Source organism: Cornus florida, unplaced genomic scaffold, assembly GCF_030987335.1.
Source record: "Cornus florida cultivar Cherokee Brave unplaced genomic scaffold, ASM3098733v1 CherokeeBrave_3.0.0_Hap2_Chr11, whole genome shotgun sequence".
Lineage (NCBI taxonomy): Eukaryota > Viridiplantae > Streptophyta > Magnoliopsida > Cornales > Cornaceae > Cornus > Cornus florida.
The window spans coordinates 56,821,103-56,844,732 of NW_026775581.1; the positions used below are offsets into that span (position 1 = coordinate 56,821,103).

Consider the following 23,630-nt stretch of genomic DNA (forward strand, 5'->3'; position numbering starts at 1 on the left):
GGTTATCAAAACATAGATGCATATACTGATGCTGACTGGGCTGGAGCTATAGATGATAGGCGATCTACTTCTACTTACTTCACTTTTATATGAGGTAATCCTGTTATATAAAGAAGCAAGAAACAAAATGTTATTGCTCGCTCAAGTGCAAAAGCTGAATTCAGAGGTATGGCGCTTGGACTTTGTGAAACTTTGTGGTTAAGACATCTCTTACGAGATTTGGGTTATCTACCTGGGCAACCGATTTGACTATATTGTGACAATAAAGCAGCATGTGATCTTGCCCATAATCCAGTTCAACATGATCGTACGAAGCATGTCGAAATAGACAGATTCTTCATTAAAGAAAAGTTGGATGGAAAAATTGTGGAGTTACCTAAGATTCGATCTGAGGATCAACTAGCCAACATTCTCACCAAAGCAGTCTCAAATCAAGTGTTTTTTAAAATTTTTAGACAAGTTGGGTGTGTGTGACATCTATGCACCAACTTGAGGGGGAGTGTTGAGATTTTATCTCTTATAGTACAGTTGTAGGATTGAATTATTTTCTCCCTGATTTATAGCTAATTGGTAGGTAATTAGTTACCTACTTTAGCTAGGTCTTATTATATAAATTGGATGTAATACCATCACTGAAAAATTGAATATGATTTTAATCTCTATATTTTTTCACTGAATTTTAAGAAAATCTTCCAGTCTCTTCATGGAGTCTAATTTTTCTCTCTTGCCAAATAACAGATTTCTGCACAAACCAATCTGTGAGACAGTCAAAGCTATTAAACGCAGGCATATTCCATCCCAAAAGAGCTCCAAACCAGTTCCAAACTCCCTTGGCAAAGTCACACTGATGGAAAATGATCCGTAGTGTCTTGGTTCTGGAATCAATTTGTGCAAATATAACTAAGATGAATTCCCCTCTTCTGCACCTTCACAAAGGTAGGAAGCTTGTCAAGCATTAAGTCACATTAGTTCTAGGTCTACCTTTATTCCAACAAATAGTAGATCAAGGCTTTGCATTCTTAACTGTTTCAAGCCTACTTGAAGGAAAAAAGAACTACTGTCCCACATAATCTCATTTTGACCTGCATGAATTTGAATATCAAGTAAGAATTGATTTAAAGGCTATAAGTCTTTGTGATTCAAAGCAGAAATTTTCCTACTACCATTTGAAAGAAGAACATTAAGTGTTGAATTCTTATCAACTGGAATCAATCTAACTAATCTATGTCCAAACTTTCTGCCCCAATGTCATGCCTCCTCACCGTGGATCTCAGTAGAAATATAATATAGAAGAAAAAAAGAGAATAGAGAGAATTGTGTAAAGGTTAGAATAAGATAAATCGTTCATTCACAGCTCTAGTATTTATAGATAAAAGAGCGCATGCTCATATTACAAGAAAGGAAATTAAATCACATCTAAATCAAATCACAGAATATTCTATGGCATATTCTATAGCATAATCAAATCTCTGCTAATACGGTAAGTCATTCCATAAATCGTGGCTATCATATCTGCTAACAATCTCGAAATAAACAAATTGTATTTCCATCACCTACATGAAAAGAAACTTCTAATAAAATAATGTCTCTAAATGAGAGTATCTGCTTCCATATAATTTGACTGAGAGATTGAAGGTATACAATTCCAATAGGAAGGAAGAGTTAGGTGAGTACTTATTTTTAAACCAAGCTATACCCACAACATTTCTTTTCCTTGGAGGTGATACCAAACCATAGAACAAGCAACGGCAGCTTCCATATAATATATTCTTTTTACTCTAAAACCTCCTTCTGCCTTGGGTAGAGTGATCTCATTTCATATAATTAAGTCTTAGACCTTTCAGTACTTCCACAAATAAAGTCTCATAACATAAAAAACTGAGGCTTGCAGTCTAAAAACTGAATAGCAGAAATATTACAACAGAGTTATAATTGATCTCAGAAGCTCAAGTTTCTCTGTAAGAGAGAGCATCTTGGAACTCCACGAACAAAACTTAGCCTAAACCACATCAATAGGAGGTAAGCAAGCTAACCTTTTGAATGTTGGACATTAAAAGAGGACAACAAACTTTGCTCTGTTTTGGAAGCCAAAAATTAACTAAAACTGATATATAATATTTCTGAAAATATAGAGATTCTAAATCACCACACTATTACACTGCATACGCCATATGTTAATTTATAGATAAAACGTAGGGAAAAGTGCAAAAAAACCCCTATAGTATTGGGGTGTTGCAAGTAACCCCCCGGAACTACAGAAAACCCCCTTGAACTAACAATTTTTTGCATTTAACCCCATAAGTTTAACAAGAGTTGCCGAAAAATTGAAAAGACAACATTACTCCTTAAGTAAAACGACGTAGTTTAAAGTATTGGGGGTATTGAATCGGTTAGCTGGCAAATGAAATCTAGTGGGCCAATAAGAATTGGACAACCCAACTTTGAAGATAAGGCTATCTGTTATTATCCCTTTATCCGCGCCATTATCGAACCGACAATGAAGACGTGTCATAGACACACCATTTCAGAGCTCTGCAACTTGGTATTCTCTCAACCGTAAATCACTGATTTGTGCTGCTACAAACATCTACGGATCTGCTTGATGCGAAACCTGGTACTTTGGATCACTCTCGTTCTTACCCTTGTTCTATAATTTTTTCAGTTTTGTTGTAAATGATTTATATAGAGACAAGGTTGTTGTGATAAAGTGTAATACCCTAATGATTTGTGTTGTTTTGTTACTTTTGATAAAAATTAGTCGTCATTTTCAAAGAATGGGACATACGTGAGGTATATGTTGTGCTTTTTTCATTTTTGTGTTGTACTTTACTGTTGAAAGGTGCTTTTTTCATACAATATGTTTATATGTAGTCGGTATCAGCATATGTTGTCTCGTTTGGTTGTGGAAAAAAAAAAAAAAAAGTAAATCTTGTCAGCAGGAATCACTGTAAAGTGATTTCTATCATTGGTGGTCCCTATATTTTACTTAAATGTTGTCAAATGTTGTATGGTCTGTAGTGGTCCTATTATTTAATTGAATATTGAAATTGGTACTATGTCATAAAGTGATTTGGTCCTATTATGTTATCAAAGGTGCTTTTTTCATACAATATGTTTATATGTAGTCTGTATCAGCATATGTTGTCTCCTTTTGGTTATGGAAAGAAGAAAAAAAAAAAAAGGTAAATGTTGTTGTCAGCAGAGTCATTATAAAGTGATTTCTATCATTGGTGGTCCCTGTATTTTACTTAAATGTGGTGAAATGTTGTTAAAATAATTGGCGGTCCCTTTATCATTGGTGGTACTATAAGAATAATTGATTTTGTCATTATGTTCTTAAATTATATTGTCTCTGCTTTATTTAATTAGTGTAATGCTTGTTTCTACTGAATATTTGGTACTATTTCTAACTATGACCACTGTTTGATTATTGCAATTTATTGTTGTAGATGGATGGTTTGTACACAATTGAACTTCATCATGGGGGTATTTTTGAGAAATCACCCCTTATGATATACTTAGGGGGAAATATCTCTCACTTTGATAAAGTTGACCCTGACAAGATGTCATTTATTGAGGTTCAAGAGATGCCAATTAAGTTAAGTTACGGGGTGATCACTGAAGTTTGGTACAAAGTACCCTATGAGTGGCAAAACTTTAAAGAATTAAGTAAAGTGTGACTTGGATGTATTTAGAATGTTTTATGACCATGATGCCCATAGGGAAACCAACAAAGTGAAGTTGTACATTGTTGCACGTTTGTTAAACAGTTTAGGAAATGAGGAAAGCTTAAATGATGATTTAGGTTGGGACTATGTTATACCTGAAACAGACCTTATTGCTCATGTGTCAAGCCATATGGTCCTAATGATGAGTTGATAAGTTTAAATGGATCTGATGATGAAGGAATTGATAGTGGTTCTATATACCTAGATTACATTCCTTCAAGGAATTTAGGAGAAAAGGAAATAGAATTAGGCATGAGGTTTGGGTCAGCTCATGATTTTAGGTTGGCACTGAGAGAGACAGCATTGAGGGGAAAGTTTGATATAAAGTTTACAAGGAATGATGGAGATAGGGTAAGTGCAGTATGTAAGGCTGACTGTGGGTGGAAGATATATGCGAGCAAAACAGAAGATGAAAACTGTTTGATAGTAAAGATTTATGTGCAAGAACATAAAAACTGCCTTTTGTTTCACACCAATGCACAGGCCTCATCTTCCTACATTGCAAACAAATACATAGAACAATTTAGAATAAACCCAAAGATGCCTTTGAGTACATTTAAGAGCACTATTGCTACTGATATGGACATTAATGTGTCCAAACACAAAGTGTCTAGGGCTAAAAGGAAGGCTTTAGAAATGATTGAGGGAAATAAAGCAGACCAATATAAGAAAATGAGAGATTATTGTAGTTTGATATTGAGAACCAACCCAGGCAGTGTTGTCAAACTACAAACTGAGCTAAGTACTGTTGAGAATGTTAGAAGGTTTCAAAGAGTCTTCATCTGTTATGCTGCAATGAAATCTGGTTTTAAAGAAGGGTGTAGGCCACTAATTGGTGTGAATAGTTGCTTTCTAAAGGGACCATATGGTGGACACCTACTGAGTGCAGTTGCCAATGATGGGAATGGCCAAATATTCCCAGTAACATTTGTAGTGGTAGAGTCTGAGACAAGAGACTCTTGGGAATGGTTTATGGGAGAATTAATGGATGTAGTTGGACCTTACCATGGTATAACCTTCATATCTGATAGACAAAAGGTAAAATATCATAGTGCATTTAATTAATTAATTCATGCATTTAAGTATTCATTTTTTGTATTATTTATTTAATATTTGATTTACAATTTCATAGTATAATTAATTAATTAATTCATGCATTTGAGTAATCATTTTTTTGTATTATTTACTTAATATTTGATTCTGTTATTTTGTCTCATATACAGGGTTTAGTGGAAACCTTTGACAATGTGATGGAAGGGTCAGACCATAGATTTTGTGTCAGATATCTCTATGAGAATTTCAAGCTCAGGTTCAAAGGACAACAATTAAAAAATCTGTTATGGGAGGCAGCAAGAGCATATACAAAGGCTAATTTTGAGCAACATATAAAGAAAATAAGGGAATTGAATGTTGAAGCTTATGAGTGGTTGAAAAAGGTGCCAACTAAATTGTGGTCAAGGTCAGGCTTCACATACACTTCAAGAAATGATGTGGTCATTAATAACATGTATGAAAGTTGGAATATGGTCATTAATAACATGTATGAAAGTTGGAATGCAGTCATCCTTGAGGCAAGGGATAAGCCAATAATATACATGCTAGAATGGATTAGAAGGCATCTAATGCTAAGATTTCAATGTAAGAGAGAGTGGATGCTATCACAGGGTGGCTTGTTATGTCCAGAAATACAAAAGAGTCTTAACAAAGTCAAGCACCAAGCTAGAATGTGTAAGGTGCATTATGCTGGTGATCAAAAGTTTGAGGTTGAATGTTATGGTATTAGTGAGGCAGTTGACATTGATAAAAGAATATGCAGTTGTAGAGTGTGGCAGTTAACTGGTATCCCTTGTAGGCATGTTGTAGCTTGCATATTTATCAAGAGACACTCCCCTGAGGCATATGTTTGATAAGCGCTGAATATTGCATATTCAAGCGCCCTTATTTGCATTAGTTAAGTCCATTCGTTGATCATATTACACATATTAGCTTTATTGCGTGTTTTTGATCATTTTCAGGTTGGTGCCCCAAAGATAGTTAAGAGCGCTGCTTTGTTGAGTTCTTGAAGAATCAAAGCATGCCGTTGCCAGGGACCTTCACTTTGGCCAAGCCAGTGACCCATTAATCTCATGTTTTCCCTACAAAAAGCGCTAAGGAGGATGCCTACCAAAGCGGACCGAGCCAAAAGCAACCTGGTAGCAGTGAAGTTCAACTTTGTTCTTCATTTTTGACCCACAACACTTGAGAATTGGACTCCCATTAAAACATGATGTACTTAGATCTTTAAGTTTTCTTTCCAAATCATCAAATGGTTCATCATTTGGAGTTTAGAGCAAAGAGTTATGTCATTTTTACCCCACGTGTGCAATGCTGAAATTTACAGTCTGGCAACAGTGTAGTTTGACTTTATTCTTCATTTTTGACCTACCAAAATTGAGAATTGGACTTCTATTAAAACATGACGTACTTAGATCTTTGACCTAGCTTTCTAAATCATCAAATGGTTTGTCATTTGGAGTTTGGAATAGGGAGTTATGGCCATTTTACCAAAGGTACGCAAAGCTGACAAGCACCCGCGGGCGCCCGCCGATTTGGGCAGAAACTTCGTGCATCCGCGGGCGCCTGCCCTGCTCCCGCGGGCCTCCACTAGACAGCAGACAAGCAGGCATAGGTTTCACTTTTCTTCATCAAATGTTATCCCTTAATTTAGGGGATTGCTCTAAATGGTCTTGGAGTTAGAGGACCACATATTTGGGGGTAGATGGATGGCTAAGGATATATATTAGAGGGTGGTTACATTGTAAAGATCTATAACACATTTTAGCAAGTTTAGAGAGAGAAATATTGGGTTTAAGTGGGTTTGTGTGCTAAGGAGCCCCTAGGTGCGAAAATGGAGGGTGAAGCCTCTTCTTCTCTTTCATTCCTTGCATCCATGGGTAACTAACTCCCTACCTAGGGAGGTGATGAAGCACTCTCTCATAAGCATGCTTTAATTTCATTTTATTTGGGAAATGGTTCATGTATATGGTGGTTCCATGATCTAGAACACTTTACATTTTCTAATGGATCTTAATTTATATAAATGATTATGTTGAAGCTATCATATTGTCTTAGATTATATGTTCACATGATTGTATGGTTTGCATTTTCATAGTGAGAATGGAAATTAGATTGTGGAATAGTTTTTATTGGCATGTTGTATGAGAAGCTTGTATTCCATTGCTTAGGCTTTCCTTTGACGGATTTTATCTTGATTCTTAGCTCCATGTGCTATCACCATAGTGAATGAGAGGTTTGATAGTCCCTAGCTTAGTGAGCATGTCATGGCTACACCCTAATCTAGGTAGTTCTAGCATGTGGCATTTTTAGGGATTATACTTAAGTCTTGATCCTATGAATTTCTTGAGGATAATGTAGCAATCTAGTATTGCTCCATATCATTGCCATGTAGTGAAATTGTTTCCCAAGTTAATAGCAATTTAGTATGTTTATAGGATTGGTAGTGGATTCACTTCCCTAGCCCTCTCTACTCATTTTCTCTTCCTTAATTTCCTTGCATTAGTTGTTGTTTTATGCACATTTTAATTCCTAATTCTAGTGACAATCTAATCAAACTCTATACACCTTTTATCAAACTAAAAGTGAATTTAAAGATCTTGGTTGCCATAAACTAGCAGTCCCAGTGGTTCGACTTACCCGACCAATAGCCCTATTCTACAATGATTTGTGCTATTGCAAAGGTTGATGTATAATTGTCATTCCGATCAATGTTCACCCATATTATCACAGAGAGACCTACTTCATGGCTTATACTGGTATAATTCAGCCCATTCCAATGGGAAGTTTGATGAAAACAGAACCCATTAACCCACTGTTGCCACCACACTTTAGGAAACCCACTGGTAGGCCAAAGTAGGCTAAGAATAAGAAGAATGATGACTCCAAATAAGAAGAAAGATGACTCCAAGAGTGTAACCAAGCTTAGCAGGTCAAAGGACAGTTTAAAGTGTTCAAAATGTAAGGAGATTGGTCATAACTCAAGGACGTGCAAATTACCTGAGCCATTGGTGATTAAGAGACCTCCACCAAGAAGGGGAAATAGACCACCCATCCTTGGAAGAGGGAGAGTAAGAGGACTTGATTGGATGATAGGTAGAGGAAGAGGAAGAGCATGAAGAGGAAGAACAAGAGGACTTAAGGTTCCAGTTGTAGTATCTTCAAACCAAGAGGTACTTTTAATTTAATATAACTTATTCACAATCTTTTTTAAATTAGCTAACATTTTAATGCTACATGCAATCTATTTCAAATTAGCTAACTTGTTGATACTCATTTTAGGTTCTAAATATACCATTTTCTCAGTTGTCACAGACACAAGCATCATCTTCTAGGTTGGCAGAAGCATCATCTTCTAGGTATGATGAAAACAGTCCCTTTTGTTTACTATATGTTAGTAATGAGTGCAAATAACTGATGTATAATTGCTTAAATTATTGATAGGTCAATGATGGACAGTGACTATGCATGTTGGTAGTGAAGATAGCAGCTACTGTTGATGGGTGGCCAGTTATTACAACTTATAGTTTTGGTTTTGTTGGTGGAATGATGAATAGTGGCTATACATGTTAGTAGTGAAGATACCAGCTACTGTTGTTTTTTTGTTGGGTGGATGGCCAATTATTACAACTTCTTTTGCTTTTACTGGTGGATGGCAAATTATTACAGCTTCTACTTTTGGTTTTGTTGGTTAATGGACAGTTGTGTCTATGTACTTCCTGTTGTCAATTGTTGCTGTAATAACTGATGTAATGGCTGATGCTGACATTAACTGAGCCCCCTTTTAGGTGATCGTTATGTTCATGGGATGTGAAAACTTTGTTATTAAGTATCTATTGAGGTGTTGATGTTCAGAATGTCAAGTGATATGTTATAATATGCTATGTTATTAATTTATATTGTTTTTCATTTAACAGGTTTAACATTTAGTGTCAAAGTGTCATAATTTGGTGTTACTTGTTAAACAGGTTTTCATTTAATAGGTTATGGTCCATGACATTTTATTGGACAAGTTTATCATTGAATAGGTTTTAAAGAAGTGGTCATTGGACAATTCTTCTCATTGAACAACTTTTAAATAACTGATCATTGGACAAGATTTGTCATTGAACAAGTTTTTATGTTTTTAGTGTAACAGAATTACAGGTCATAGTGTATGAAAATGCAGTGATTTTTGCTGTTAAAAAAAATCACTGTATCATAAATTTGGTTGAAAGATCCTTAGTTTCAAAGAGAACAGAAAACACAGAGAAGAGGGAGGAAAGAGCGAGAGGAGAGATGGAGAGAGCAGGAAGGAAAAATAAATGCCTGCTTAGAACTGCAAGTAACTTTTTGTATGTAGGGATGCATAGTACGTGCAGGGCCTGGTGTTAGCCTAGAGGTATATCACCAAAATTGAAGAGAGGTCACATTTGAGCCCTGCAAGTGTGCAGTGTACAACACAGTAGCACACATAAGAGATGGTGGAAGCAACTAGTAATTACTAATGTAAAACACAGTAGCTCACAAACATTTTTTATCTAGTTGGACAAACTTCACTTGCAAAATTAGAGCTCAACTCAACAGCCAATGTCTCCAAATACATTTGGCAAGAATAGTATCTATAAATGACCAACCTAATAACAATGGCAGCAGTAGTAAACATTGCATAACTGAGCACAAAAAGAGGGAAATTGTAATAACCACAATAGGACTTCAACTATTATCAATAACACAAATATACAAACACTGAACATGACTCCAAAAGTGCATTAATCAAAACATAGAATTTCATTTATCAACACCATTACTACAATTGGATACAACAACCATTCCAAAATATCATACAGCAACCCCACACCTCCAAAACAGTCCTAACTTCAACTGGATAGGCCTCATCTTCCTACATTGCTTCACTTAATAATCAGAGCAACAAAAAAATTTAGAACAGAAAACCCAAGCAAAATAAGGCTTCCAATAAACATAACACTTGCAGCTGAATTGAGAGCTGTTCGAGGAGCTTCACTTGGCAAGGGATCAGCTGCATGAGGCACAACATAAGCAGGTAGAGGAGCTCGAGCTCTAATGTTATTTTGGGTAGCAGGAGGACTCCCCCATTCAAAGTATTTGCAAACCCTTCTGCTGCACTTAAAATATAGCCTACGAGGATTGTTAGTGGACTCAGAAATGAATACGGAAGCTCTTTGGCCACACCAACACCTCTTATTCTTGATTGGAAACCCATCATTGTCCATTTCAAACACCTTCAAAAATTCATGACATACTGAGCGAAATAAAAAAGAGATCTATATTTACACAACGTTGTAAGTATATATAAACTGATATGCTGAAATTTTATGAATACAAATCCCTTAAAATTTTACGAATGACAACTCTGTTTTCTCTCTCTTCGATTTTTAGAAATCAAACTGAGAGACTCTATGACTGAGGAACGAGACCAGAGAGCAAAAAAGGAGGAGGAAGAAGAAAAGAGAGAAGAGAGCAGAGAATGGACTACCTATCATTCTTCATATATATATATATATATATATATCAACACACACCAATATAGACCCAATGACAGAGATGGGATTACCTTTCACTGGAGTACGAATAGAGGGTTAGAGGGAGGAGTAGACCACCATAGATACTGGATTTGACTTGATTTGATCACGAACAAAGGTGAGCGAGAGGGGATCTAACCACGAACAGATGTATAAGGTTGATATGGGGAATCAATATAGTGTTTTTTTTTGAGTTTCGGTCAGCTAAGGTTTTAAGAAATTGGGGGTGTCTATATCACGATTTGGGGGCCGTGTATGTATAGTATATACAATCCTTGTTTGGCCCTAACGGTCACAAAAGGGTTATTTCGTCTTTTCATCGTTCAAAGGGCATTATTGTCCATAAAATTCATTTTCTATCTCACGTGCTACAAATAACGATCAATTCCGACAAACGGTTGCCGGAATGGGCAATCTGCAACAAAATTGCATAGTTCAGGGATTTTTTTTTGCATAATTGATAGTTCAAGGGGTTTTTTTTGCATGTTTACTAATACTATAGGGGACACTTTTCCCTAAAACATATGTAGTATTTATCCCCAATTTCTTATAACATGCTGAAACATAAACATAAACATAGGAACCACTATCTCCACTTCCTATTCTGCAGTTAACAACCAAACACTAAACCCACTAAACTAGGACACTAAAAAAGTGGGTGAATTAACTATATCAAGGATGGATTTGCATCATCAATTTTCATCACTCCCCCTTGATGCAAAACTGGAAACACCAAGAGAAGATCTAAATTTAACAAATTTCAGATAAGAAAGTGCTTTAGTGAATCCATCTGCAACTTGATCATTGGTTGAACAATACTTCATTATAATTATTCCTTTCGGAACAACATCCCGAATGAAATGGTGACGGATTTCAATGTGCTTTGTTCTTCCATGAAAAACTGGATTCTTTGTCATTGCAAGTGTAGCCTGGTTATCACAATAGATCTTTGTCTCCTCTCTCTGACAATGACGTAAGTCTTCCAAAATTCTTCGCATCCAATTAGCTTGACAAGCAGCAAATGAAGCTGCATAATACTCAGCTTCTGAAGATGATAATGCAACAGTTACTTGTTTCTTTGAAACCCAAGACACAGCTCCCGAACCAAGATTGAAGATAAAACCACTTGTGTTTTTCCTGTCATTTGTAAAACTAGCTCAATCACAGTCAGTAAGACCAAGCAATTTAAAATTAAGAACTGGTTTATACCAAATCCCAAAATTACTTGTTGCCTGAACATAGCGAAGTATCCGTTTTGCTGCTCCAAGATGATGTGCAGAAGGATTATGCATAAATGTTGAGATTAAACTCACTAGAAACATGATATCCGGTCTAGAATGAGTCAAATACAACAATCCTCCAACCATGCTTCTAAAAACCTTTTGATCTGCCTTTAGAGTCCCATCATTCATTGATTACTTCTCTCTTGTATTCATAAGAGTAGAAAAAATCTTGCAATTTGACATATTAAATTTCTTGAGCAAATCTAATGCATATTTTTCTTGAGAGATAAAAATACCATAATTAGATTGCTGAACTTGAAGACTAAGAAAAAATGCAATAACCCCAAATCAGACATTTCAAACTCTTGTATCATACTTTCCCTGAATTCTTTAATGAAGAAGCTAGAAGATCCAGTGTATATAATATCATCCACATATACACATGCAATTAGAATATCATTACCTTTTGCCTTCACATACAAAGTAGGTGCACTATCACTTTGATAAAACCCGTTTTGACGAAGATATGAATCAAGTCTACTGTACCACACTCATGGAGCTTGTTTTAATCCATATAAAGCCTTTTTTAATTTGTAGACTTTCTCCCCCTTTCCTTTGATGACAAATCCCTGTGGTTGTTCAACATACACATCTTTTTCCAAATACCCATTTTAAAAAGCAGATTTAACATCAAATTGACATACTTGACATTTCATTTGAGCTACTAAGCTTAAAATCATTCTGATAGTTTCAAATCGAGCAACTGGGGAAAAAGTGTCAAAGAAGTCTATACCATACTGTTGCACATACCCTTTCACAACGAGCCTTGCCTTTAATTTTTGCAAAGTACCATTTGAATTGTACTTCACTTTGTAGACCCATTTCACACCAATTGTATCATTCTCAGGTGGTAAGTCAACTAGCTCCCATGTTTTATTTTTCTGAATTGCTGCCATTTCTTCTTGCTTACAATTTTCTCACTCTTGTATTCCTTGTGCCTCCTCATAACTCACAGGTTTTGAAATCATAAGAGCAAAAGTGCATGACTCATAAATTTCTTTCAAAGATTGAAACTTACGTGGAGGCGTATCAGTATCAAGAGTAGGATCCATGTGGCTGTTGTCTTCATCACTACTTAGATCCCTTGAAGGAGTGCTCCCTGAAGAACTTGATGATGGAGAAGATTTTGGAGTCGTTACTTTCTCCATACTCTGTGTTGGCTTAGCTTCATCTTCAACAAATGGCACAATCTGATTTTTTCACTCTCCCAATTCCAGAAACTATTTTCATCAAAAACAACATCTCTGCGAATAATTAGTTTCCGGATTATACAACCGATAGCCCTTCGTTTCATCACTATACCCAATAAAGATACATTTCTCACTTTTCCTATCAAGCTTGGTACGGTCATTTGAGTCGATCAAAGAATAAGCAATACTACCAAAAACTTTTAAACGACTTACATCGGGCTTTCGTTTCCACCAAGCTTCATATGGAGTTATATTGCGCACCGCCTTTGTTGGAGATTTATTAAGGAGGAAGATTGAAGTTGCCACTACTTCTGCCCAAAAATCATTTGGAAGTTGTTTTTCACTCAACATATTTCTGGCCATTTCCACAACTATCCTGTTCTTTCTTTCGGCGACCCCATTCTGTTCAGGAGTTCTTCTTACCGTCATTTTCCTTCAGATGCCATTTAGGTTGCAAAAAGACTCAAAGTGATTTGATAGGAATTCTCTCCCTCTGTCAGTTCGAAGAATGTTTAAAACATGCCCACTTTCTTTTTCTACAAAAGCTTTAAATTCCTGAAATTTCTCAACAGCTTCTGATTTGTAAGTAAGAAAGTAAACCCAACTCATGCGAGTATAATCATTAGTAAACAACAAGAAATATCTACTATTGTTTAAGGATGGAGTATTTATCGGGCCACAAATATCTGCATGAACAAGCTCTAGAGGCATCTTTGCTCTCAAAGCTTTTCCGATTGGAAATGGTAAGCGATGCTGCTTCCCATAAATACAACTTTCACAAATATCATCAATGCAAATAATAGGAGGTAGACCAGACACCATCTTTTTCTGACTCAACAATTTTAGCCCATTAAAATGCAAATGTCCATAACGCAAATGCCAAAGCTTCGACCCATCATTAACATTGGCAACTAGTGCACAGTCATCAAAACATGAAAAATCCAGAGGAAACATCTTGTTCTTAGTCATGTAAATTTTAATAAGAGACAAATCAGATTTTCCCTTTTTAATTTCACATATATCATCATGAAATAAGACGGTATATCCCTTTTAAGTCAATTGTCCAACACTCAACAGATTATAAGCTAAACCACGGATATAGAAAACATCATTAATTGATCTTTCAATACCTGTCTTGCTCTTAACCACAATGGTTCCTTTGCCTTCAATTTGAACTTGTTTATCATCACCAAGCCAAACTTGCAACTTTACTAATTCATCAAAAGTACGGAAGAGACTTCTTTCTCTTGTCATATGGTTACTACAACCACTATCTAACAACCATATATCATTTTTTCTTTCATTAGAATTTAAACAAGTAAGAAACAAATTACTTACTTCTTCCTTCGATTCAATAAAATTAGCTTGTTGTTTTTCCCTTTCCCAACAATATGCTTCAATATGGCCAAATTTCTTACAAGTATAGCATTGTTTTCCCTTATAATTTTGTCTGTAATTCCCTTTATCACTATGATGGTTGTCTGTATCACCATTTTGACGCCACGTCCTCTTCCACGACCACGATAGCCTCCTCTTCCTCGGCCACGTCCTGCATTTTTTTGATCCATGGAAGTGCCTTCAACACTTTTCTCTCTGTTAGAAATCTCCACCTTAGCCTAAAATGACTGCTCAATATTTTTCTGTTATGATCTATTAATTCTTTCTTCATGAGCTAGACGAGAACCCATTAGTTCACTAAGAAAGTAAACTCTTAAACCTTTAGACTCCTCAATAGCAGTGACTACATGATCAAATTTTGAAGGGAGACTTCTTAAAATCTTTTCTACAATTTTCTAATAAGAATTTCCTCACCAAATGCTTTTATTTGATCTATAATAACAGAAACTCTAGAAAAGAAATCTTGCACAGATTCACTACCTTTCATGAGAAGAGTCTCAAACTCTCTACGAAAGGTCTGGAGTTTCACAATGGTTATCTTGTTGTCTCCATGAAATTCATCCTTCAAAATAGTCCAAGCTTCCTTTGATTTCGTGGCATTTAAAATGTGAGGAAAGATTGTATCTTTCACAGCCTGCTGCAATAGTAAAGCCTTCGCATCCTTTTTACGAAGCTCTTTCAACTCAGTCGACTTCAAATCGGTTGACTTCTCAGCAGTCTTAGAGCTCTCAATATCTGCATAGCCAGATTCAACTAGATCCCAATGATCTTGTGAAATAAAAAAGGTCCTCATCTTAATGCTCCAAAATTCATAATTTTCTCCAGTAAAAATATGGATTAAAGATTGTGAGAGATTAAGAGTATTCAAACTAGTTGACATGATGAATTACTCAAGACAAGAAAATACCTCTCCTTGAATTTTGCTGAAGAAAATACCTCTCCTTGAATTTTGCTGCTGCAACAATTCTTCAAAAACACCAACATGCCCAACACGAAAGAACCCGGCACTCTGATACCAAAAATGTTGGAAATTAAAAGAGGACAACAAACTTTGCTCTGTTTTGGAAGCCAAAAATTAATTGAAATTGATATATAATATTTCCAAAAATTCAGAGATTCTAAATCACCACACTATTACACTGCATACGGCATATGTTAATTTATAGATAAAACATATATAGTGGTTATCCCCAATTTATTTAAGCATGTTGAAAGATAAACATAAAAATAGGAACCACTCTCTCCACTTCCTATTATACAGTTAACAACCAAACACTAAACCTACTAAACTATGACACTAAAAAAGTGGGTGAATTAACTATATCAAGGATGGATTTGCATCATCAATTTTCATCATTGAAGTCATGCTCATCAAGAGGAAGCCCTAAATACTTGATGGGTAATGACCATTCTTTGCAATCCAAAATATTCAAGAGAGTTCTTTTCCTTCGACCAGCTTTTGAAAAGAAGACCAAGCTCTTTCCTTTGGCCGACAGAAGGTGCAGAGCAGTTCTCAAATTGATTTAAACACCTCTAACACCAGCAGCAGAATTTACGCTGGCATGGGTGACATAGTTAAATCGTCTGCAAAAAGATGGCAAATGTTAAAACCAGCCTTTTTTGTAGCATGGGATGGTTTAGGTCTGCCTTTTCTGTCCAATTTTTCCATTAAGTCAACTACACATTTGAAAAGTAGACGGGATAAAGGAGAACCCTGCCTCAAACCTCTCCTCTGATTGGAAAAAACCTTTGATCGAGACGTACTGATTTCAAACATTCCTTCAACCAAGCAATCAACCTCTCACCAAACACTTACCCAGGAGGGGAAAAAGGCCTTTCCCCAAAACCATAGCTATGGAGCAACTGAAACTAGAACTCCCATGAAACTGAATTATATGCTGATTTGGTGCTGACGTTTCTCTCTCTCTCTCTTTAAATTTTTTTATTTCTTTTCATACATCTAATGCCATTAAGTGAGGAATATACATTATACGGGCATTATAAAAATTAATTGTTACTATTTTTATCAGATTTATGCCCTTGCACAAGATGCACATTGTTTTTCATTTCTGATTTCTCTCCATTTGTGAAACCAAAGCCTCATAGCCATTTTGTATCGCCAATGTGCCAGGTATAGGCCAGTACAGAAGATGGTTCCTCATGATCGATTCATTGGCGTCGAAAGTGAGCATCACGGGTTACCCTTGCAGAGGGAAATTATTCTGCAGCGGGGATACTACAACCCCTCCTCAATGCACACAACTCCTTATGCTCGACCACCTGTGCTACCAAATGCCCCTGCATCCGCAAGGCCCGGGTCGTCAGGGGGTAATTTTCCTGTCTCATCCTATTATTTCTTTGCTGGGGCCTCACAGATATATCGTTGACCTTGCAAATGGAGGTAGAGCCTTGAACATGATGAAAGGTCACTATTTCTTTGTCTTTTGGATGTTTTGCCAAATAAACATCCTTGTAGGCTCATGCTTCGTTGTGCTAAAAAATCTTGTAATTTACACCAGAACATTAAGAATCTACATGGTGGTTATGAACTATTGTTGGCTATTACTATAAGTCTGCAGTGTTGACAGAGCATTTACAAGAAATCTGTCTTCTGCATCTTGGTACACAAGCAATCTTTTTATAGCATCAGCAGCTGAGTAACGGAGTTAGAACTTGTTGAAAACGGAGCTGTTTACGTGGTAGTTACAGCATTCATTTCCTTCGGCTCGGTTATAGTTCACGTTTTTGCTTTACTAACCACCCAAAATCCCCCATTTCTTAGTTATGTAACAAATAGAACATAGAGTAGAGGATTGCTCATAGCAGTCACATTGCGTTATTGCAGAATATTGGTGTGTTGAATATCAAAAGTGAGGGAAAAAAAATAAAAAAATTTGCTCCGGTGGGGATTGCTAAAATCTATCTGAAAATAGTTACAAGGGTGTCATTGTTATAATATATGGTCGTGTTGCATTATTAGAGGATCAATCCAACGGATGAGGATGCAGCCACAAGGTGAGTGTGCCTTGCTGTTTTGAAAAATCATATTGCCGATCATTATAATACTAACATATATATATATATATTGATCTTGTCAAAGCCATGCCTCTAAGCAATTGCAAGCTTGTACTGAGACAGAGATGTCGCTGAACCCATTCTAACAAGAGGGTCTGGTAATGAACTGAAACATTACAGTTAGAAAAATGCATATATATTTTGAATTTGGATGATGTATCATTGTTCTTACACGAAAATAAAATTAAGGTAAAGTTATTTAATTTTATTTATACCTATGTCACCACCTTGTTCCGTGCACATACTTAATCTGCGAGAAAATACTACAAATTAAATTTCTATATGCATGCATGATACAACATCTATAATTATGGTACTGATGGATCACTTTAAACAGACTGATCATTTCTTTGGAGCTCCACTACTGCTTGGCCAATATTTGGACTTTTCTCAGAATTCAATGGCTTGAATGCAACACTATCATCTCCATTCTGATCTTTTACCTCCTCTTCCAGGGGCTTATAAGTATAAAAGTAGGCACAAAATACATAATATATGAGATTTATTACTTGTATTCCTGTGACAAGCCAGTAATAGTAATCCAATCTTCCTCTGTTAAGATTCCGGTCCAGTAGCCAATTCCTTTCTTTCCCGGTAAAACTGTGTACTAAAGACACTAGCAGTGTACCTATATAGTTTCCGATGGATGTTGCTATCCAGTAGAGTGCTGCCGCCGTGCTTCTCATGCTTTCCGGTGACTGGTCATAGAGAAATTCCAGGTGCCCAACGGACATGAAAACCTCGGCCACCCCATTGAGGCAAAACTGAGGCACCAACCAAAACACACTTACGGGTATAACGGCTCGCGGTTTGTCTAGCAAGCCGTGATTTGCTGCAACCCCTTTCCTCTTGATCTCTACTAGGGCTGAAACAATGGTAGAAAGAATGTTGACACTAAAGCCTACCCCCATTCTCTGCAGGCATGTGATTCCAGCAGGGTTTCCTGTGAACCGACGAGCAATGGGGACAAAAAGGCGTTCGTACACTACGAGCCCGACCAGCACGACTAGGATGCTGAAGATTGACAAGCTGGCCGGAGGCATCTGGAATGTTGAGTGGTGGGAGAAATGGCGATCCATAGTCCGAGCTTGTTGGATGGTGAAGCTGTGGAGATGTGAATGTGAAGTCACCAGTAGTATTCCGGCTGCCCAGATGGGTAGCATCCGGATGATGGACTTTAGCTCTTCCACTCGATGAATGGTGGCTAGCCTCCATAGATTGATTGGCTGCTGCTGGTAATTTGAGTCGCTGCTTTTGTTGTCATCTTCAGTTACTATAGCCGCTCGATCAAACCACCTTCAACCATCAAATTAATGATCATCGAATTATGACAGACACAATTCCTTTAGATAAAGAGGAGAGAGAAGAAAATAAATGATATCATTAATTATGAGGAAAAAGAAAAGAAAATAATGAAAAAACCATAACAATAACCTCTAGAAAGAAAAGAAAGAAAATGATAAAATTCTTTTTTGGAAAAAAGTGGACCAAATTACTATCATACACTTTTATAAGATAGAAACTCAAGTATCAAAACAAGATGCTTAGTGAACTTCTTTAAAATTAAAATGTTTTAAACAAATAAGTTTGAATAGGTTTCATGTGAAAGAAATCAAGTTATTAGGTTTCATGTGAAAGAAATCAAGTTATTAAGAGACCGTTTAGCAACACGGTTGCTTTGTGCTTTTGCTTTGACTCAAAGCAAAAGCAATATTTCCGCTTTAGAGTGTGTTCAATACTATTTCGAAGTTTGTCTGGCAACGTAAATTTGTTGCAGATTTTTTGAAGCAAAAACATGAGAGCATGTTTTGTAAAAAGTGTTGCAAGTTTGAAAAATTGAATAGCTAGTTTAAAATGTTCATTTAGAAAGAAAAAAAAAAAAAAAATTGAACATTGGTTTGCTACCGTACCGAAGCAAGCAAAAAATTATTCTGATGCTTCCGATTTTGACATCAATTTTGGAAGCGTACTATTCAAATGACATCAAACGTTACCAAATATACTTCGTACTTTTGTTTTGTTATAATACACTAACAAAAACAAAAAAATACGTACGAAGCAAAAGTATTAGCCAAACAAAACCTAAGTCAAAAGTAGCTGCTATCCTTATGAAAAAGAGACCTTAAGGGCAAGCAGTTTAATCAGTACATATGCAACTTAAATGCTAGCTTAAGGCAAGAAGTGTTAGAAGTTATATTAGTAGATGCAAAGAGTTTAAATCTGGCAATCACAGTCCACTAGAGACAATAATCCAATTGACTATATATATATATATATATATATATGATTAAGTAGTATCAAATCTTACTTGAACTGTTTTGTATGTATAAGCCTTCCATTGGAAGAAATAGCAGCATCAAGCTCTTTGTTTTCATACAAGAGTGATGGATCCGCGGGTACAGGTGCTTTCCTCTTCTTCGCAGCAGCAGCAATCACCTGAGCCAACCTAACCAACGGACTTCCTCCCGGTTTCAATTTATTATAAAGAGGAGAAGCGAAAACAAAGGCTATGATTGACAGAGCCATGGCAACCGTTGGAAGTCCGAGACCCCAACCCCACCCGACGTTGTCTTGGATATAAACCACGACGGTTAGAGCTGTCAGCGTGGCCATTGCCATGCTGAAATAGTACCAGTTGAAGAAATTCCAGCCCCGAGCTCCCTGTTTTGATTTGCTCATGTCAAACTGGTCGGCGGCAAAGGTAACCACGCATGGCCTGATACCGCCAGAGCCAAGAGATTGGAGGAGGAGCGAGATGTAGAGAACCCATAGTTGGGAGTTTGAGGCTTCCTTGCAATTCTCTTGAGTTGGGCACGGTGGGGGACGAAACTGTGGCAAGAGTGCTGATATTGTGATGCTCACCAGTCCCTGCATGCATGCGACAGATCGAAGAATGTATAAATACATATGGTCCGTTTGGTTTGTCATTAAAAAAATAATTTTTGGTTTTTTAGATAACTAAGAATCAGAAAAATATACAAAAACTTTATTTGGTTCAGTTTTCTAAAAACCTAATATTTGTTATCATAATCTCAAAAAGAAAGATCATGGAGGAGGAGAATGTTATATTGTGTTTAGTATAAATCATTAAAGGAAAATAAAAGAATTAGAGGTATTTGGAGAGAGAAATTAGACATGAAGGGTGGGTTTTGTTATCCTTCCATAAATGGGAGGAAATGGAAGGAAAATGACTATAAAGTTAAACAAAAATATTCTAATGCCGACTTTGTCTTTATTTTTGATATTTTTATAAATAAATAAAAATTATAAATAAAAAAAAAAAGGTATGAAAGCAAATTTATTAAATACCTAATAGTACCTTTCTTTTCCGAAACATAATTACCATCATTTCTTTTCTTTTCATTCGTTAAATAATCAAACAGATTACCACTATCTCACCTTTCATTTCTTTTTCTTTTCATTCGTTAAATAATCAAACAGATTACCACTATTTCACCTTTCATTTCTTTTTCTTTTTCTTTTTTCTTTTATAATTAATGTTATCATTTCATTTCTTTTTCCGTATATCAAACATTGCCTTATAGTTTTCAGAAAATAATTTTCTTTTGTTTTCTGAATTTGTTAAAGCTGTTTCACAAATATGTCATATTGTGTTTGGTATAAACCGTTAAAGGAAAAGATGGGAATGGAAGGTATTTGGAGGGACAGAAATTAGGCATGAAGGTGGGTTTTGTTATCCTTCCATAAATGGGAGGAAACGGAAGAAAAATGACTATAAAGTAAAACAAAAAAATTTTAATTCCGATTTTGTCTTTATTATTGATATTTTTATTAAAGTTTTCTGAATTTGTGTGAGCTGTTTTAAGAGATACAAATAAAAACAGACTCACATATTTCATACCAATACCAGAGGGTAGCCAGATCCATATATATATATATATATAGGAAACTAAAAAAATATGGTTGGACCTATTAAAATTTTATTTTCAGTTCACTTGTTGATCAGAGACAAAGAGACAGGGAGATAGAGAATGGACCAGTTCATATATAACAGAACCAACGATGATAGTCCAAAACCGGCCGGCGAAGGAGTCGGCAATCAGAGCACCGATGAGTGGCGTGAAACTGGCGGTTCCTGCAAAGTTTGTGAGGGTGTTGGATGCCTTCACGAGCGGCATGTTTAGCTCTTGGGTCAAGTAAGTTATCATGTTAGCATGAGAACCAGAGGTAGCAAATCTGTCGCATATTTCACTTGCTGTCAAATGCCACCATCACATAGTTAGTTCATCAAATTTCCCCACATTTATCAGAAAAAATTTAGTAAGTGGGCAAACATTTGCTGAATATTTGTCTAAATTACAAAATTTGGATAGATAGTTGATTAATACAAAATGAGCAAAACACATACTTAAATGATTATTTTTTATTTGGAGAAAAATATAGATTGGGGATGAAGCTATTCACAACTGTATCATGAGAAACTCGTATTCCTGAAGAAAAGAGAAATGTCAATAGATGTCATTTAAACATCAGCTACGGCCAGAACACTGGCTCCCAACATTCTCTCTCTCTCTGTAACAACTAACCACGAAGAGTAAGATTTGACCAACATGACACTTGTAATAGACACTTGTAATAGACTTTTGAAAATGGTTATTGTCGCACTATCAATAACCTCACTTCACTTATATATTGATACTGAATGGTTATGCAACATTTCCCAACCGTATAAGTTTTTATGTCAAAAGGTAAGCGTCCGATTCGTTATAATTAAAATTACAATCACGGTCAGACTCAATTTTTGTATAGTTCTCATCAAGTACGTAACAAAAACAAGAGCATTGCCAGTTAATTGACTAACGCAAGAGTTTCACTAGAAAATTATATGGTACTATAACTTTGCAAGAGTTAATTTGTAAAAGTTATATTGAAAAATACATAATGTTTTATATATATATATATATCATGAATGTAAAAATATTGAACAACTTGAGCTAAACATTAAAATGCAAAACTCACCAAGGATAAATGGCATTGTTCTGAACCCTCCAAGCTTCGTCTTCTTCTTAATCTCATGATTTCTCTTCTCTTCCTCCTCATTTTCAATCATTTTCCTCTCCAACTCCATCTCCATTGTTCTCTTAAAAGGTTCTTACAGTGCAAAGCCGGTATTTATGGGCACAATGATCAATTAGTGGACAAGAGAAAATCAAGAAGGGGAAGAGTGACACAATGGTAGATGGACCCCACAAATTGACTTGTTAGCATGTGACGTGGTGTCTTATGTCATACCCAAACTTCTTGAGGTTTGTCCTCATTGAAATAAATTGGTGTGGTGTTGTGTGTCCTATGGGGAATGGAGCCAGAGATGTATATACGTTTGTATCTTATTGAGTTTTGTCCTCATTGAAATAAATTGGTGTGGTGTTGTTTGATTTATGAAAGGAATCTATCTCAGGGAAAATTTTAAAAGAGAGAAGACAAGACACCTTCAAATTATCCTTGCATATCCATAGTTGTTTTCAAATTTTTGGTTGGAATAAATCCAGTCTCATGGTAGGGTCTCAGTGCATGCCGACTCTATGATAAGGTAATTAAGGCAACCGTTTAAAGTCTCCAATGATAGAAAAAGCCATGTGATTTCATTATATTACTTGTATATATATATATTTTTTTTATTGGGGAAGGCAATATTCCCTCACTTTATTTTTTTACACTTACAACTTTAAATTTATTCCCTTAGTTACAGCGAAGCCAATAAAAAAAATTCTCAACTGTTTACCGTAGCAGTCTTTTTTGATTGTTTACCGTAGCAGTCTTTTTTGATCGAAGGGATTAGAAATATATATATATTTTTAACTAGTTTGTTTTGTGAATTCTCTGGCTAAACTGATAGGAAGGAATTTTTGTATATGTATAGAAGAAAATCATATCCAATTTGATTTTAATTTATTTTCATTAAAAATAGGTAAGCAAGATAATTGCCGTATGATTAAATTTTAAAGTCAAGATTAAAAGTGAATATATTACCCCCTACTCATTAAGGAACTGTTGAACATCACTTATTGATATATATATAACACAAAGTCTTCGCAGTATAACTTGGGTGAGATTCAAGAACTGGCCAATTGACCATTATCCAAGGCGGGCTCTATTCTTAGGCCCACTTAAGTTGTCGCCTAAGGCCTAGTAGCTCAGCTAATAAGAATGTCTCAAATTTTTTTTATTTCTTTCTATTATAAACTTCCTAAAATTTTTATTTTCTTCCAACTATCTAACTTCAAACTCTAACCAACAGAAAGGTCCAAAAATTTTATTTTTTTATATTATAAACTTCCTAAAATTTTTATTTTCTTCCAACTATCAAACTCTAACCAATAGAAAGGCCCAAAAATTTTA

The 23,630-nt window shown here is 35.8% G+C and overlaps 1 protein-coding gene across 1 annotated transcript; it reads right to left on the reverse strand.

The window, feature by feature from the left end:
• Nucleotides 1-17,407: 17,407 nt before the first annotated feature.
• LOC132285040 (protein NRT1/ PTR FAMILY 3.1-like) lies at nucleotides 17,408-22,400 on the reverse strand. The gene is made up of 4 exons (XM_059787200.1): nucleotides 22,251-22,400; nucleotides 21,269-21,486; nucleotides 19,579-20,138; nucleotides 17,408-18,566 (listed from the first exon to the last, which is right to left on the reverse strand). The coding sequence occupies exons 1-4, from the start codon at nucleotides 22,363-22,365 to the stop codon at nucleotides 17,600-17,602; spliced, it is 1,860 nt and encodes a 619-aa protein (XP_059643183.1). The 5' UTR covers nucleotides 22,366-22,400; the 3' UTR covers nucleotides 17,408-17,599.
• Nucleotides 22,401-23,630: the final 1,230 nt, after the last annotated feature.

What these genes read in the sequence shown, in the direction of transcription:
- LOC132285040 (XM_059787200.1), bottom strand. Translation starts at nt 22,365, where the DNA reads ATGGAGATGGAGTTGGAGAGGAAAATGATTGAAAATGAGGAGGAAGAG. An exon ending in GTTCTGTTATATATGAACTG is followed by an intron (nt 20,139 to 21,268) that starts GTCCATTCTCTA and finishes GCATGCATGCAG; the next exon opens with GGACTGGTGAGCATCACAAT. An exon ending in ATACATACAAAACAGTTCAA is followed by an intron (nt 18,567 to 19,578) that starts GTAAGATTTGAT and finishes TGATGGTTGAAG; the next exon opens with GTGGTTTGATCGAGCGGCTA.